This window comes from Ictidomys tridecemlineatus, chromosome 10 (assembly GCF_052094955.1).
Source record: "Ictidomys tridecemlineatus isolate mIctTri1 chromosome 10, mIctTri1.hap1, whole genome shotgun sequence".
In the NCBI taxonomy this organism is placed as follows: domain Eukaryota; kingdom Metazoa; phylum Chordata; class Mammalia; order Rodentia; family Sciuridae; genus Ictidomys; species Ictidomys tridecemlineatus.
Window position 1 is genome coordinate 42457003 of NC_135486.1, and position 14114 is coordinate 42471116.

Genomic DNA, 14114 nt, shown 5'->3' on the forward strand with positions numbered 1-14114 from the left:
TTTAGGCATCAACTTCCCCTGTAGGAAATTTTTGCTTTCCCAAATCCGTGTGGACAATGTAGTTACTAAAGATGCTTAAGACAAGACTGCCCAGATTTGCTCTCACTCTGCTGTGCTGGGAAATCCTTGAGGTCAAGGAAAGTGGCTAGGATTGCGCAGGGAGGAGGGCAGCGAAGGAATTCAGTCTGGGAAGGCAGCCGGCCAGGAGCACAATCCCTTACCCTCCCTTTGCGCCAGCTCCGAGGGGTTGGGAAGCTCCTCCCCAGCCTTTCCTTCCTCCTCCCCCTTTCTCCGCAACAGCCGCGGGCGAAGGGTGAGCGCTGCGGTATTTTGTCCCGAGCGGTGACCCCTCCTCCCAGGGAGGCAGAGGCTGCGGCGGCAGCCGTGGAGGTGGCGGCGGCAGCGGTGGCGGCTCGGCACTGAGGAGAGGCCGAGGCCGGCCCGGCGGCCTGAAGGCCGCGAGAGGCGGAGGCCGGGCTGCCTTCGCGCGCCGCACGAGCCGAGGGGAGTAGGCGGACGCGAGCGAGCCCCGCCCGGCCACTGGGAAGGTGGGGGAGACTCCGCGCTCCTCCCGCCCTCCGGCCGCCCCGCTGGCCCTGCAGCCGCCGCCGCCGCCGCCGCTGCCGCCGCCGCCGCCGCCGCCGCCTCGGGCTTCAGCTCCGGGCCCCGAGGTTCCTGCCGGGGAGGGGGGACGGCGAGTGCTCCGGGAGCCGCCGGAGATGGCCGGAGGACACTGCGGCAGCTTCGCCGCGGCGGCGGCTGGCAGCGGCGAGATCGTCCAGCTGAACGTGGGGGGGACCAGGTGAGTCGCCAGGGAGGGGGCTGGGAAACGGGATGCCTCGGGCAGCCTCCAGCGGGGAGACCTGGGTCCCCGGGTGAGGGAGAGCCGAGCCGGGTGGGGGTCGCGCGGGTCCTGCAGGTGAGAAGAACGGTGGGCGGATCTGGAGCTGCTGAAGTCTCTGCACCTGGCAGGGAGGGGCAGAAGGGCCTCCTGCAATCACCCAGAGCCTGAGCCATGTGGCCATGTCGATGCCTTTTTAGAATGCCAGCCTTTGTTTCTCTCTTTTTCTAAGGTATCAAACTAAGAGGGACATTGTATAGCCTGCCTTACCTCAGCTCAGAGTGTATTTGAGGAATTTAATTTGTGGAAGCCTGACCTTGTGGTTGGACGGTTGCAGATGAACACCCCTCCACCTCCCTTCTCTGTCTCTCTGGGATTAACATGGGGTTGAGTTAGCCATGTCAAGAAAAGTATAGCGTTCTTTTCCATGCGCAATTAAGGGCTGTTTGTAATTAGAAGACTTTCGGTGCAAGATGTGCAGTAGGTTTTCAGTACATAGTTGTTTTCAGACTTTCTGGGTGCATGGGTTTGAAGGCTCTATTCAACTGTGTCCAGAGAAGGCTGCTGGAACAGTTGGTTCTAGGAACCTTTGGATGTTGGCACTGAGTAAAAAGACTGAAAGCTCTTCTGTGCCTCTCTGGCCTTCCACTCCCTTTCTCTGCCTTTTATTAAGCTTGTTGGAGGGAAGAACCAGTTTTTGTGAATTTGCCATGACTTATGAGTCACTCACTCTGCTTAGAAAAGGGAGTTTGCCAGCTCTGTTTGAAAGAAGGGGTAGTTGAGTTTCAGGTATAAACAGTGAAGTACTGTGGATTACAGTGTATTTTACTTTGCTTGAAATATGGCAGGTTTTCAACATCTAAGACAATGTTTTTTAAAATATAAACCGATAAATGTGAACCACAGTAATAAAACATGGGTAATGTTTTAATCCTTAACATTTAAGAGCTTTTTGAGAGTGCTATAAAATTCAGCACAAAATACAATAATACTTTATTCTTATTTCTTTTTTTCTCTTCCTCCAAAGCTTTAATAAGAGTAAGAAGTTACAACATTATTGTTGTTATAGAGATACCAGTTGTATGGGGAAAATGTATATCTCCTACTGTAACAAGCAGAAATTTCTTTAAAATCATGAAAATATTGAAGGTAACTATGGATGCAAAACTGGAACCTCTGTCAAGAGTAGGCCTTCAGTATGTGTTAAGACGAGTAGCATTATAATCAATTAAAATCCCTACACTGGTTTGTAATTGCTGTGAATTGTGGGTAGTATTTGTTTTAAGGCTCTCAAAAGGAATTATAGTATTATAACAAAAATTATTATTTACTGTATATTAAAGTGGACGGCCTAATGAGTGAATTCTCCTTCAAGAATGCAGAAATCAATTAATCTGACATCACTTTTCTGTGTACATGTATATTCATGTACACCACAGTGAATCTTAACATTGTGTACAGCTACAAGATTGGGATCCTAATTAGAATAAGATATACTCCATATTTGTATAAATATGTCAAAATAGCCTCTTGTCATGGATAACTAAAAAGCAAATAAAAAATAAATGTTCAGAAAAGAATACAGAAATCCAATTAAAAATTTAAATTGTTACTATAACATTTTACTTTTTATTTACATTAATTATAGATCTTGATTTTATCACATTCCAAATTTTTCTAATAGATAATTAGGAATACAAGATGAGATAATAAGTTATTACTGGATTAAGCAATTTAGAAGACAGTTAAAGTTGTCAGGTAGGAATGAAAAATAAAAGTAAAAATTTTAAAACAAGAATTGTTAGGATAAAATGCTTCATAAAATAAGTAATGATATGGACTATAGAAAACAGAATGTGTGATACCAAGTGTTCTAAGAATATTTGCTAGATCTGCTTTGATTCATATTGCAGCATTTCAGAGTTAGAAGAGATATAGAAGCCATTATACTTGTACAAAACACAGATTAACACAAAATTAATTACTTAAGTCACTGTTAGAAAATTCCTGAGCAATTGTTCATTGGAGAACCACCTGTGACATAGAACTGAAGCTCTGAAATCATACAGTAAAACTCAAAAGGCGAGTTTATTAGCAGAGAAGCACCTGCTATAGGTAAGATCTCTTTCCCGAGATGAGAGATGTGAAAATAGACATACTCAGAGAATATAGAAATGATCAATTTTTATAACTCGTGGGTGATTCAGAAATTAAGGAATATGAGGTTTCATTTAGAATTGTAAATGTTTACTATTTACAGAAAATAATAGTGAAATGAAAGAAAGCCAATATTACTCAATTTGTGATGAATTCTGTTATGAATGAGTATAATTTTAGGTCTCATGAGGGCCAGGACAATCAGTGGGCACTCTGGGAGTCAGGTACATGGCATCATTTCTTAGGCTTTATATTTATAAACTGCAGGCAAATTACTTTTTAAGTTTTCTAAAATTAAAAATGGCATTAATGGTATAGAATTGATATAGAAATTGAAGTAATAAACATGAAATACTGGTTTGGGGCTGTAGCTCAGCTGCAAAGTGCTTGCCTAGCATGCGTGAGGCACTGGGTTCTATCTTCAGTACCACATTAAAATAAACAAATAAATAAAATAAACATGAAATGCATAATTTTATTCACTTTTAATGCTGAATAATATTCCATTTTGCATTTGCAGGTAAATGGATGGAGTTGGAGAATATAATGCTAAATGAAGTTAGCCAATCCCAAAAAACCAAATGCCAAATGTTTTCTCTGATTTAAGAATAAGGATTTATAACATGGTTGGGATGCGGGCATAGGAATTTAGAAGAACTCTAGATTGCGCAAAGGGGAAAGGGGAGGGAGGGGAAGAGAGGGGGTAATGGGGGTAAAAGAGACAGTGGAATGAGATGGACATTATTACCCTGTGTACAAGTATGGAATGGTGTGACTCTACTTTGTGTTCAACCAGAGATATGAAAAATTGTGCTCTATATGTGTAATGTGAATTGTAATGCATTCTGCTGTTATATATAACAAATTAAAATAAATAGAAATATTAAAAAATATGAAATGCAAAGATGAGTGGCATCAACAGTCTGTTGAAGAAAGTAATTTAATTATATTTCTTTCAAGCTAATTTAGAAGTAGGCAAGAAGGAAGGAGTATAATTGTGAATTTGTCAGTCTCTTTAGTCATCCTTTTGCTGAGACCAGATTACTCATGACCCTTTCCTTTGCACACTATGAAATAAAAAAACAGAAAAGGCTTTCATGTATACTGCAAGAAATATGCTTAGTATATGTAATTTTAAATGTTTTGGTTTTTATAATTTATATTTGGAACCTGTTTGGGGGCTTTTTGTTTTGTTTTGTTTTGTTTTGTTGCTTTTTGCTGATGTTTTTATTTTCTCTTGTGGGGAAAAAAATTGGTAGTGTTGAGGGTCCAATCCCTTTGTTCCAAAATTCCAGACTACTAAGTTCATCCTAAAGTACTGTCTAAAATTAAAATTAATTAAAATTAAGCAGATCTGTGTAATTTCCTAAGTCACATTTAAATTTGAATTATTTGAAAAGTTTGCTGAGTAAGCAGTGAATATGCAAGGTCAAAAGTTAAAAAATTATTCTTATTTGGAATTAATTTGATGGCTTCCAAAACAGTGAATCTTTCTTGCTGTGGATCCTTTGATCCTTCAGTTTACCATTGACTGATTTGCTTTTATTTAGTTGACTGAATCAGTTTCCTGTAACTAATGATAATCTGCTTTTCAAAGAAGAAAAATACTTTGCCATGTTTTCTTGAATAAATAATTAGTAATCAGATTAGTGGTTATAGTAACTACTTAAAAACACCCTTGAAATAGTTGGTAGTTAACCTCTCTCTGTTCTCTAAAGTATTTTACTAATGAATTATGTCACTGTGTTTCCTTTAGTCAGTGAGAGAATCCTTTTCCACACAGGTGTAAGCTTGTGGGTAGGAGGAAGAGGAGATGATTTTTTTGTGATTGAAAAGCATGTTTTGATAATAATAGAAAATCACTGAGGTTGAGCATAAAGCTTTTTTTATTGAACAGTATATGCACTATGTCTGTTGTTCCTGACACTAAAATTGATGGTGCTAAATGTTTTGTCAAGTGGGCAGTTTAGTGACATCTGTTTGTTAATACTCTGGAAATGCTTTGTTGCAACCATAAAAGGCCCACAGATTGTAGAACTGAATCACTGTCTCAGTTTTGTATAAAATATGTAACTGGATATAGTGTGTGGTTTTGGTTAGCACAACTCAAATTTCAACAAATATTTATTGATTATGTGCTAGCTTGCCAAGCCTTATGGAGTTACAGGTCGTTCTCTACCCCCTCTTTATTAAAAATGTATACTATTGTATATTAAATGAATTTCTGAAGATAAGTTTGAAAGATAAATGTGTCCATTCATCAAGTGATATAAAATACAAGTCATTGTTGCCTCAGGTGGAGGTGGACTTGCCAAGTTTAGAGATAAGTGGTTTCTGTATAAGTATTGGTGATTGCTACTGTTTTCAACCTGGCCTTCATTCCACTGCTGTTTGCTATGCCACTTGGAAAAAGGGAATGAGAAATGGAATGAATTCTAAGGTTTGATAGGATGAGCAACAAGTAAATAGTGTCTACTTATCTGGTTATTCCAAGTTGCTGATTTAGGTGAGTTGCCTGTTGATATCATATGGCAACCAGTGCTACTATCCAATCACCTTATTTAGTTTAAGTCTGAAAGATAAACATAAATTTAGAGATTTCATATAATTCCAGAAAGTGAATGTAGAGTGAAAGTAGAGGTCTCCAAGGTGCTCTTCTGTGTGAGCTAACTTGTGATGACTTAAAAATGAAAATATTCAGACAAAAACTGGACTGGATACTCACTGTATTTCTTTCTTTGTCATGTTGGCTTACATACTTTTTGATTTATGGTCCAAGACTTTGGTTAAGATCTTCTTACAAACTGATGGTAATAAGCAGACTTGATCAAATGACAGTTAATTTCAAAAAGTGATATCTCTGCTAATTTTTTTTAAGTTGTAGATGGACACAATATCATTTATTTATTTATTTTTACATGGTGCTGAGGATTGAACCCAGTTGCCTCACAGTATGAGGCAAGCGCACTCTACGGCTGAGCCACAACCCTAACCCTCTGCTAATTTTTTAAATGAATGAATGCATCGTCTACAAATAGTAGCATATGATTATTACATAAATAAAAAAGTAAGTGTTGAATGCATAATTTACACTTCAATTACAATGATCTCAAAAAGAGGCAATATAAGTTAGAATATTTGCAGAAGTCATTACAGAGACAGTAACCTCAGTGGTGTCAAGAAAAGATGGATTTGGGTTATTGGACATAAAGGGTGTGATCTTGTCAACATAAAGATGCTAAAATGATAGCGAACATAAATTGTTTAGGATTTTTAAGAAGTACTGGAGGAAGAAAACAAAAAATTTGGAGAAATGAAATGGGATCTGAAGAAAATATTATGCTGAGAAATGGAAATTGGGCACAACAGCATAATTGATTCTTTGGCACATTGACATGCTGGAAAATAATGTTCTAGGAAGCATTATATGGTTGAAAATTGTTTGACTTTTTTGAGAACTTGAATAATGTTAACTGAATTGAAAGTAGTACAATTTGAAAATATGATATGTGATAAATATAATTGATATAGCTATAATTATGCAACAGCTGTAAATAATTAGCCAGCCCATTAAAGTAAGTTAACTAATATTGAGATTTCAAATCATTTTCTCACTTAGAATAACTGTTAATTTTTGATTATAGATTTAGTACCTCAAGACAAACTCTAATGTGGATTCCAGATTCTTTTTTTTCCAGGTAATTTATACAATTCTTTGTTATTGTATGTTTGATTATTTGCCAAAATAATAATTTCCTTGTCAGTTAAATTAAGAGGTTATTTTTTAAATAAAAAAATGTTTATTCTAAATATAGAACTTTTTAAATTAAGAGTTGATATTGGCTTTGAAATTTGATAATTTGATCATTTGTGTACACTTAGATTTTTAAAAACTAACTCTAGCTTCTTGTTAATGGCTTCTAGTTTACTGAGTGGAAGAATTTCAACACTTCGAGATGAAACTGGTGCTGTGAGTAAAATAATATTGATATATATTTCTAAATTTAATTAATTAATGTGAATATTTTTGGTCCTTAGTATTTGGTGACTTAGAGTTATGGAAGCTAATCTTTTAATACCACTAAATGAAAGTGACTTAGTTTTTAATTTATTTCTTGTCTTATACATGAGTATTTCTAAACAGAAAATACTCCATACAGCAATTTATATGTTCATTATTAGAAAGATTGTAGAATATGAGGTTACATAGGCAATAGAGGAAGTAGTTCTTTAATAAATAAAACTTTAATAAGTAAGTAGATGTAAATATCAAATATTTTGATATTAGAATGGTAAGAATTTGCAGATTACTATTACCTACAATTTTTTATTTCCTAAAATATCAATAAATAAAAATGAGAAAATTGGTTTGTTAATTAATATTTTCCCTACATTTTAAAATATCAATTTAATAGTTTTTTAGAGAGAAAAAAGAAATTACCACAAATTAATAGTTAGAACAGCATTTTGATTTTTAAAACATTAAGAATTTTGAAATCACCAAAATACAGTATTTTTAATTTGAAAATAAAAATTCTTCATTTATAGATATTTATTGATAGAGATCCAGCAGCATTTGCACCCATTTTAAATTTTCTTCGGACAAAAGAACTAGACTTAAGGTAAGAAATGCATCCTTTTTAAAGTAAATTCTTGCTGATAACTATTTTTGATACATTTCATAAAGAAAATGTTGTTTACCCCTTTGACTTTTTAAATTGACTTATAACATTTATACTTATTTAAGGGCTATAGCTTGATACATGCAATGTGTAATGATCAAATCAGGGTAATTCGCATTTCTATCTCATATCATTTTTATGTATTGGGAACCTTTAACCCATTCTATTTTGAAATGTATGATTAATTTCTGTAGACTGTAGTTTCCCTGTCATGCTATAGAACATTAGAACTATGTGCTCCCTCTGGGTCTTTGTCATAATGGGCAAAGGTGTAACTTATGCAGTAGAGGGGGAGAAATAAGAATGTCTACATGCTTCTTCCCTTTCAATGCTTTATTCACTCACATCACTCAATATAATTTCAATCTATAGGTTCTTGATCAAGAAAATGACAGTAGCATAATCAATCCACAGCAAACAATTCTAGATTAATTCTAAACACTGCAAACACTCTTAATTATGACAGGCTCATGACATTCCCTCTGCATGCTAAGCTCAAGTGCCAGATCTGAAGTTTCAAGCCTTATGCTCTAACTGGTCCTCCCCAATTCACTCCTTTCCTCTAAAGACCTCTTTTCTATCTTTCCTCCTGTGTGATCAACTTTTTGAATGAGAATATACAGTATTTGCCAAGTCTATTTTAAAAAATATTTTTATTAGTTATAGATGAATACAATACCTTTATTTTATTTATTTTTTATGTGATGCTGAGAATTGAACCCAGTGCCTCACACGTGCTAGGCAAGTGCTCTACCACTGAGCCACAACCCTAGCCTTGCCAAGACGATTTTTGATTAAAGATTTCCTCAGGCTTAAACTTTCATAGATACTGGCCAGCATCATCTCTTCCTTTAATGTATTTCCAAAAACTTCCTGAGCAGTTTACCTGCCTTGTATCCCTCCATTATATTTTCCACATTGCTGCCAAAATTATCTTCTGATCAGGTTGCTACTCTGCTTAAAACTCTCGATGTTATATTGGACTGATGGCTTAGGATTCAGGGCTTGATGATCTTTGTCTATAGTCTGTCCCCAGCGTAATTTCTCTTATAAAATTTGAACTCTTCCTGGTCTTGACTAAACCTGACTACTTTAATAATCTTTGCTGTGTCTACCTAATTTAAGTATTCATAGTTTCCTATTCTGTCATTGTCATAGCACTTGTTATATTTCATTCATTTTTAGTAGTCTGTCTTTTATAAGATTTAAATTCCAAAAGAGCAGCTACAGTTTGCTATATATTCCTAGGACCTATGTCTGTGATTGAAGCATGGTAAGAGCTCATTACATTATTTTCTTTGTGGATAAATCAATGATTGTTTGAACTATATCTTTAACATTGCCATCTTCAATTATAGTTGAATTTCCTATCAGGGAGTGATGATTTGCATTTACTATTTTCATATTTTCCCAATAAGCTTTCAGTAAGGATTCCTTATTTTTTTATTTTTATTTTTTTAGAAATTTAGTTGTTCATTTTAGCTGCTTCCTTATAATATTTTGGCTTATATTCATTCGCTAGAAGGTAAACTCCTTGAAGACAGAGATCTTTTTTGGTCTAAGTTTATTTCTTGTCATATACCCATCATTAAAATAGCATGTGTAATATATAAAAAAATAGATATTTATTAAATGAATAAAAAAGTTTGTTGGGCCTTCTTGTTATATCTATTTTTTGGCCTGTGATTGGTGGGATGTGAGAAGTATATTACTACTTCTTGAGAAAGATTATTTTCACCCATAGCATTTGGATTGAGAAAGTCCCAATTTCACTTCTAGTCAATGATTTTCTGACTAATCCATAGTTACAGAAACCATGAAAGGCAGATTTAATTTAAATGTGCATGTTTACCAGCAACTTTTCTTACAACTTACTATCTTTTTTTCAGTTAAAGAGCCTTACCAAGTTTAAATTCTCAATGGTTCCCTCTAAAAGAAGATGGGAAGGAAGGGATTAAAAACAAACAACCCTCAAATAATTATGTTCTAATTCTCTTCCTTGAAATTTGCATTGCCCATATCATGCTGTTTTATAATTATTGTATTTGTTTGCCTGTCCTAAGGAGAATGAAACTCTTGAAGAACTATCATGTGTGCCCTGAGCCTCCTGTCAACACAGATAGTTTTGAAATGGAATCAGAAAATTTAAATCATTTTTATGTCATAATTAATTTCACAAATAAAAACAGTTTAATATCACAGTTTCATATTTATTAAGGCCAGGTGGTATTTATAAAGTAAGGACACATAATAGAAACCTAAAATGAATCATTATTATTGTAAGCTTTGAGGCTTATATTCTTTTTTTTTTTTTTTTTACTTTTTATTTTCCTGTTACTTAACTGTATTACTGTGTTGTAACAGTCTTCATCTAGATGACACTGTCTTTGCTAAAGCTAATGTTTTTCCTATTTTTATTTTGTTTTGTTCACTCAACAGATTATTTATGCTAGCACTGTGCTTAGTACAAGGTATACAGAAGTCGAAGTAGATTGCTTGTATGGAGCTTACAATATAATGAGGGTTAAAATATGTGTGGAAATAATTATGTTAAAAAGCTACAAGCAATTCCATACGAATAACTTTCTCTCTTGTTTTTGTGTCTGATACATCTTGATAAGTCATTTGCATTAGAGTACAGCCCTAACTCTTTTACTTATTCAATTCGTTGAATTTTTTTTTTTATAGTAGGTAACAAAATGTTTTGGTTCACATGAAGTTGTTTTTTATTTGGACTTTTTGAAATGATTAAGGATATTTAAAATAAAGAATATTAGGAAAAAAAGTAAGTTTAAAGCCTTATGGCTTTTTCATTTTTAGAACTCAGTACTTTATCCTGTTGCTTCAGGTATAATCTAAGTTACCAATGTTAAAGAATTTATTTCATTCATTTGTTTCTTTATAGGGGAGTAAGTATTAATGTTCTCAGGCATGAAGCAGAATTTTATGGAATCACTCCATTAGGTATGTAGTTTCTTGAGTATTTTGTGTTTATTATTTGTGCATTAAATTGGCCCAAATGAAATTTGTTTTATATTTGGGTCCTAATTTTTTGTGGCTATTCATACTAAAAAGAGGTTATTAACTCTAATTTAACTCAAACATTTTCCTTTTCTTTCCTTATCCTCTTTAACTAGAGAAAATAAAAATGGAGTACTGTTTTTCTGTTTGCATGTACTCTTGACAAGTTTGCTTTGAAATGTTTTTAGTAAGAAGGCTTCTCCTATGTGAAGAATTGGAGCGTTCGTCTTGTGGCAGTGTCCTTTTTCATGGTTACTTGCCCCCACCAGGTATTTCTGCTTTATTTTAATTTGTCTTTTAAAAAATTCTTTTTGTCATTAAATAGTTACAAATAGGAAAATCTATTCTTTTATATAAATCTAGAATTAGAACATTAATTCTTTTAGATGCTAAGTCACACTACATGTTATAGAGAAAAATTTGGTGAACTTTTTCTCTAAAGGGCCAGGTAGGCTTTGTGAGCCAGAAGACTTCTATGGCAACTACTGGACTCTGCTGCATATACTACATAAAGGATTGAATGTTACTATGTCCTTTACAACTTTATTTAGTTTTTTTTTTTTTTTTATTTCCCTTGGGCTATAGTTTGCTAACACCTCAGTCATAGCTCAGGTTGTCATACTTCTTATTGTAGAACCCAAGGAGCTTTTCAGAAGTACATCAGTATTACCTATGTGCCACTTTTGATAATTAGAAGAGTTCAGCCTTTACCTATGTGAGTAAGGTTTCATTTTGTAAAACGCCTCCCCTGCCAAATAAATGATATGGGGAAGTTCAGTTCCAAAGCAAAGTTAAATTAGTACAGAGGAGTACCTGACACATAGTAACTGTACCATAAATGTAAAGACTGGTGGAAAGACTGAATGAATGAACCAATAATTTAGTAATCTGGAGGTAGATGAAAGTAGAACAAAATGATAAATCGTAATCTTCTCTATTTCAGATGATATGGCAAATACCAAAAATCTGTGAATTTTTTTAATATTCTTTTTAAAATTGTAATTAGCATATAAATTGCTATTTCAGAATATCTATTTTAGGTACAGTGAGAGTCACATTTTAATGTTTTTCTCTTACAATATGGTATTTTTAATTTTTGGAAGTTTAACCCATAAAATAAATATGGCTTTTCCTTTATAGGCATTCCTAGTCGTAAAATAAACAATACAGCTAGATCTGCTGATTCTCGGAATGGACTAAATTCTGCAGAAGGAGAAGCCCGGGGAAATGGTACTCAACCTGTTCTCTCTGGAACTGGAGAAGAGACTGTTAGACTGGGTAAGAAAAGATTATATAAATAGAAAAAGAAAAATGCATATTTTTTCAGTTCTTGAAAATACTTGAGTAATTATTTTTAAATATGTAATTTTTGCCTTATCTCTTTTTTAAATCCAGATTTATCATTTAGATCATTAAAAAGAATCTCATATAACATAATCATTTATTTAAAAAGTAATGTGATCTGTTTGCTGTGAATCTTCAGAATAAGGATTGATAAACTTTCTGTTAAGAACCAGATTGTAAATTAAAAATTTAGGCTTTATGGGCTACACTGTCTTTGTCAGGGCTATTCAACTTTGACATTATAGCATGAGGGCACAATGGACGATAGGTAAACAAGGGCATGTGACTGTGTTCCAACCAAGCTATTAATTGAAACAGGCAGAAGACTGGAATTGGACTGTGGGCCATAATTGCCAACTCATTTTAGAATATAAGATATTTCTTTTTCCAAAATCAACAGGATTTCCTGTGGATCCACGAAAGGTGCTAATAGTAGCTGGCCATCACAACTGGATTGTAGCTGCATATGCTCATTTTGCTGTTTGTTACAGGTATTACGTAATAATAATGGTTTGCATTTTATTTTAGATGGTAGTTTCTGATATTTATGATTTTATATTATTAGATTAGGAGCCCTTTCTTTTATCCATCAGAATTTTCCTCTGCAGAGCTGGGGATATACGTGGTAGAATACTTGCCTAGTATGTGTATGTCCCCAGTATTGCTAATGAAAAGGGCTGGGGGTGGTATCTGAAAAAAATAATTTTTTTTTCATGCATATTTCACCCACTTCTACTGTATCCATTTTAAGATTTAGTTTGCTTTTACTTTTTTTTTTTTTTAACATTTTTAGTTGTAGATGGTCACAACGCCTTTATTTATTTGTATGTGGTGCTGAGGATTAAACCCAGTGCCTCACATGTGCTAAGCAAGCGCTATACCACTGAGCTATACTCCCAGCCTAGTTTGCTTTTACTTTGACAGCAAATTTGTAAATATTGCTGATGGTCTTCTTATTGTATTTGCCAGGCTGTATCAACTGAATGTAACTGAGATGTCTTGATGTTATTATTTCTTGGTTCTGTCTAGCTTCTGAGTCATTTAACTTACATTAAGTAATTTTAGATAGAATTATCAATATACATATCATAATTTTTTAACTTTAATGATTCAGTTATATGATGATGATTATTAATTGTAGCTTAAGAAAATGTAGCCATTGTAGGTTATAATGATTCAGTCATTTATACTCTATAGAAGAATAAGACTCTACTAGTCATAATTACTGTGTTGTTGGGAGTGACGTAGTGAAACAGGACAGTTATGGGCAGAAGTAGTTGGGTTTAATATCTATAATGTGAGAGATTTATGCAATAATTTTATTTTATTAATTTTTAGATTCTTAGACACTAAAAGAGGATGAAGAATAGTGTAGACCAGTGATATATATGTATATTTTTAAGTGGGCAAAATGGGGAAAGGTCAACACTCAGTTCAAATCACTAATCACTATCTGCATTGAGAAATGCCGATGATAGAAAATGGAATGGAAGCAAAAAAACTGGTTGGAATTTACTAGTTTATATTAATATCCCATATAATTTAATTGCTGAAAAATTAAGGAATCTATAAATTTTTGTCACTATTGACTTTGATTAAGAAAAAATAGGCACAGAAAGTTTAAAAAGTTACAAATGTCCTCTAGAGTTTATAATAAGATATGTTTTAAAGAATCCCAGATATAAGCTGGGTGCAGTTGTGCATGCCTGTAATCCCAGTTGCTTGGGAGGCTTTAATATACAGGAGGACCACAAGTTCAAAGCCAGCCTTAGCAAAAGTGAGATGCCAAGCAACTCAGTGAGACCCTGTCTCTAAGTAAACTACAAAATAGGGGATGTGGCTCAGTGGTCATGTGCCCCTGAATTCAATCCCAGTAAAACTGTGTCCCGCCCCCCACCACAAATAAAGAATCCCAGATATATTAAAAAATACTTGGTTTATGAAAAGGCTTGCCACATTTGGTTAGGGCCCCTTATATCTGTTATTTCAGGTTTTTTTTAATTGTAAGTAGTGATTAGATGCAAACTTTTCATTTTGAGAGTGTTTTGTGGATTTTGAAATTAAATTAT

General features: G+C 34.5%; 1 protein-coding gene across 3 annotated transcripts in view; it reads left to right on the forward strand.

Moving 5' to 3' along the window:
• The first annotated feature begins 210 nt into the window (after positions 1-210).
• The window catches only part of Kctd3 (potassium channel tetramerization domain containing 3), a 50609-nt gene continuing 36705 nt past the window's right edge, over positions 211-14114 (forward strand). Inside the window, exons 1-8 of one of the 3 annotated variants that reach the window (XM_021732993.3) lie at positions 211-802; positions 6643-6696; positions 6923-6968; positions 7547-7620; positions 10586-10644; positions 10890-10970; positions 11842-11979; positions 12446-12536. In XM_021732993.3, coding sequence (XP_021588668.1) covers positions 720-802; positions 6643-6696; positions 6923-6968; positions 7547-7620; positions 10586-10644; positions 10890-10970; positions 11842-11979; positions 12446-12536 — 626 coding nt within the window. In that variant the 5' untranslated portion in view covers positions 211-719. Of the gene's footprint in view, positions 803-6043; positions 6066-6642; positions 6697-6922; positions 6969-7546; positions 7621-10585; positions 10645-10889; positions 10971-11841; positions 11980-12445; positions 12537-14114 lie in introns of those variants that run through there. The other 2 variants (XM_005334966.5, XM_078022825.1) reach the window with 2 other exon arrangements.